Raw genomic sequence first — 4161 nt, forward strand, 5'->3', positions numbered from 1 at the left:
CCAGGGGCTGCAGCGCCCCAATGGGCCCTCCTAGGGCCGGTGGCGCTGGTATGGGCCCTCCTAGTCATAGTGGGTGCCTTTCCAGGAACGGCAGGGTCTCTGCCAGGGGCGATGGCGCCCCAAAACCCCTTCCACATGCAGCATTGTCCCAAGAACTTCATAGTTTTGTTGTGCATTTTGCATTCGTCCAGTAATCCCTTACTTAAACGTGATTGGTGGAGTAAGATGTAACGTCATCAAATTACAGCCAATTGGAGAACAGAGCAATCAGTCAGCACAACACCCAAACTTATGCTTTGCTGTTGGATATATATTCTCGTTTCACTATTTGAAGTCTGGGAAATATGACGTTAAATAAATACACACTGCCCATAGCATTTTCAGTATTATCACAACCTGAACAATGAAAAGGAGAATAAATATCCAACAGCAAAACATAAGTTGGGGTGTTGTGCTGACTGATTGCTCTGTTTTCCTATTGGCTGAAATTTGCTTAAGTTACCTCTTATTCCACCAATCACAGTTAAGTAAGAGATTACTGGAAGAATGCAATATGTACGACACCACTATCCATTGTTTTGGTGCGCTGACTCCCCTAGGAGGATCTATTGTGAACCACAAGTCTTTACAGGGTCCCTGGGAGCAGTGGCGCCAAATAAAGAGGCCTGGAGGGAGCCACCGCCTCTGGAAGGGCAACCGAAGGCGCCACAGTCACTGGCAGGGCCTCTGGGAGCACCGTGGCAGCTAGGAACGTACCTGGAGGCGCCCCCGTCCCTGGAAAGGCCCCAGACATCATGACTGTAGCTGTAAGGGCCTTTAGGGTCGCCAGCGCCCCTAACAGGGCCCATTGGGACGCCGCCGTCCCTGTGAGGGTCCTTAGGCGTGTTGCCGTCCCTGCGAAGTTCCCATGGAGCGTTGCCTCCCTGAGAGGCCCATGAAAGTTCGGCTGTTCCTGGAGGAGCCCCTGTCGACGCTGCCTTCCCTGAGAAGGCCCCTAGGATTACAGTTATTCCTAAGACCGCCCCTGGTGGCTCCAGCGCCTCTGACAGGTCCCCTGGGGTCACCACCAAACCTGAGAGGGCCCTGGGGGTGCCTCCGTGCCTTGCATGGCCAAGTGACCCACCACAGGGATAGCAACGATCCCAGGGTCCCTTACAGTGACGGGGGCACCTTCAGGAATGTTCTCAGGGACGGCGGCACCACCAGGGGCCATACCACCGCAGTGGCGCATTTTCGAGGCCCTTCTAAGGGCGGTGTCTCCCCAAGGGTCCCTCTATGTGGCACTTCTGCCCAAAATGACCCTGCCAGGGGCTGCAGCATCCCAATGGGCCCAACTAGGGCCAGCGGCGCTGGTATGGGCCCTCCTAGTCGTAGTGGGTGCCTTTCCAGGGACGGCAGGGTCTCTGCCAGGGGCGATGGCGCCCCTAGAAACCCATCCACATGCAGCATCGTCCCAAGAACTTCATAGTTTTGTCATACATTTTGCATTCGTCCAGTAATCCCCTACTTAAACGTAATTGGTGGAGTAAGATGTAACGTCATCAAATTACAGCCAATAGGAGAACAGAGCAAGCAGTCAGCACAACACCCCACCTTATGCTTTGCTGTTGGATATTTATTCTCGTTTCACTATTTGAAGTCTGGGAGATATGACGTTAAATAAATACACACTGCCCATAGCATTTTCAGTATTATCACAACCTGAACAATGAAAAGGAGAATAAATATCCAACAGCAAAACATAAGTTGGGGTGTTGTGCTGATTGATTGCTCTGTTTTCCTATTGGCTGAAATTTGATGACGTTACCTCTTATTCCACCAATCACAGTTAAGTAAGAGATTACTGGAAGAATGCAATATGTACGACACCACTAGCCATTGTTTTGGTGCGCTGACTCCCCTAGGAGGACCTATTGTGAGCCACAGGTCTTTGCAGGGTCCCTGGGAGCAGTGGCGACCCATAAAGAGGCCTGGAGGGAGCCACTGCCTCTGGAAGGGCCCTTGGAGGCGCCACAGCCGCTGGCAGGGCCTCTGGGAGCACCGCGGCAGCTAGGAACGTACCTGGAGGCGCCCCCGTCCCTGGAAAGGCCCCAGGGATCATGACTGTCGCTGTGAGGGCCCCTAGGGTCGCCAGCGCCCCTAACAGGGCCCATGGGGACGCTGCCGTCCGTGTGAGGGTCCTTAGGCGTGTTGCCGTCCCTGCGAAGTTCCCATGGAGCGTTGCCTCCCTGAGAGGCCCATGGAAGCTCGGCTGTTCCTGGAGGAGTCCCTGTCGATGCTGTCTTCCCTGAGAAGGCCCCTAGGATTACAGTTATTCCTAAGACCGCCCCTGGTGGCTCCAGCGCCTCTGACAGGTCCCCTGGGGGCACCACCGAACCTGAGAGGGCCCTGGGGGTGCCTCCGTGCCTTGCATGGCCAAGTGACCCACCACAGGGATAGCAACGATCCCAGGGTCCCTTACAGGGACGGGGGCACCTTCAGGGGTGTTCTCAGGGACGGCGGCACCACCAGGGGCCATACCACGGCAGTGGCGCATTTTCGAGGCCCTTCTAGAGGCGGTGTCTCCCCAAGGGTCCCTCTATGGGGCACTTCTGCCCAAAATGAACCTGCCAGGGGCTGCAGCGCCCTAATGGGCCCTCCTAGGGCCGGTGGCGCTGGTATGGGCCCTCCTAGTCATAGTGGGTGCCTTTCCAGGGACGGCAGGGTCTCTGCCAGGGGCGATGGCTCCCCAAAACCCCTTCCACATGCAGCATCGTCCCAAGAACTTCATAGTTTTGTTGTACATTTTGCATTCGTCCAGTAATCCCTTACTTAAACGTGATTGATGGAGTAAGATGTAACGTCATCAAATTACAGCCAATGGAGAACAGAGCAATCAGTCAGCACAACACCCCAACTTATGCTTTGCTGTTGGATATTTATTCTCGTTTTACTATTTGAAGTCTGGGAGATATGACATTAAATAAATACACACTGCCCATAGCATTTTCAGTATTATCACAACCTGAACAATGAAAAGGAGAATAAATATCCAACAGCAAAACATAAGTTGGGGTGTTGTGCTGACTGATTGCTCTGTTTTCCTATTGGCTGAAATTTGATGATGTTACCTCTTATTCCACCAATCACAGTTAAGTAAGAGATTACTGGAAGAATGCAATATGTACGACACCACTATCCATTGTTTTGGTGCGCTGACTCCCCTAGGAGGACCTATTGTGAGCCACAGGTCTTTGCAGGGTCCCTGGGAGCAGTGGCGCCCCATAAAGAGGCCTGAAGGGAGCCACTGCCTCTGGAAGGGCCCTTGAAGGCGCCACAGCCGCTGGCAGGGCCTCTGGGAGCACCGCGGCAGCTAGGAACGTACTTCGAGGCGCCCCCGTCCCTGGAAAGGCCCCAGGGATCATGACTGTCGCTGTGAGGGCCCCTAGGGTCGCCAGCGCCCCTAACAGGGCCCATGGGGACGCCGCCGTTCCTCTGAGGTGCCCTGGGAGCGCCGCTATCTCTAGGAGAGCCACTGGGGGGGTTCCTGAAAGAGCCGAAATCCCTGGAAGGGCCCCTGAAAGCAACACCGTCCCCAGGGAGCGCCCATGGGAGGGCCGGCATCCCTAGGATGGCCCCTGGAACGGCGGCTGTCACTGGGAGAGCCTGTGGGGACTCCAGCGCTCCTGGTAAGCGCTGACGCCCGTGGAAGGGCACCTGGGGGCGCCGCCGACCGTAGGAGGGCCCCTGGAAGAGCCAGACCTGTAGGGTCCCTGGATGCAGTAGTTTTGCACTATTTAGAACTCTGGGACAATGGGACATGCAACATTAAATAAAAACACCGCCCATCACATTTCCGGTATCATAGCATTCTGAAGAAGGTGGTGGAGAATAATATCAACAGGAAAACATAAGTTGTGGTGGTGTGTTGACTGGGTGCTCTCTTCTCTTATTGGCTGTAAGTTGGTGGGTTAAAGAACAGTCCATCAATCATAGTTAAGTAAGGGACTGCTGTCAATGAGAGAGCCCGTGGAGGCACCAGCGCCACTGGGGGCGCCGCCGTTTCTGGGAGGGCCCCTGGAAGAGCCCCTGTGTGCCCCAGCGCCCCTGGCAGAGGCCCTTGGGACGCCGCCATCCCTAGGAGGGCCCCTGGGGGTGCTGCCGTCCCAGGAAGCGCCGCTG

General features: G+C 55.3%; 1 protein-coding gene across 1 annotated transcript; it reads right to left on the bottom strand.

Annotated features, from left to right (window-relative positions):
• Nucleotides 1-2144: 2144 nt before the first annotated feature.
• On the bottom strand, nt 2145-3801 carry LOC121854537 (the record flags this gene model as incomplete). Its single annotated transcript, XM_042349210.1, has 2 exons — nt 3435-3801; nt 2145-2359 (listed from the first exon to the last, which is right to left on the bottom strand). Coding segments are annotated over exons 1-2 (582 nt in total), but the record flags the coding sequence as incomplete, so codon positions are not given.
• Nucleotides 3802-4161: the final 360 nt, after the last annotated feature.

Source organism: Homarus americanus, unplaced genomic scaffold (genome assembly GCF_018991925.1).
Source record: "Homarus americanus isolate GMGI-L3 unplaced genomic scaffold, GMGI_Hamer_2.0 scaffold42750, whole genome shotgun sequence".
Taxonomy (NCBI): domain Eukaryota; kingdom Metazoa; phylum Arthropoda; class Malacostraca; order Decapoda; family Nephropidae; genus Homarus; species Homarus americanus.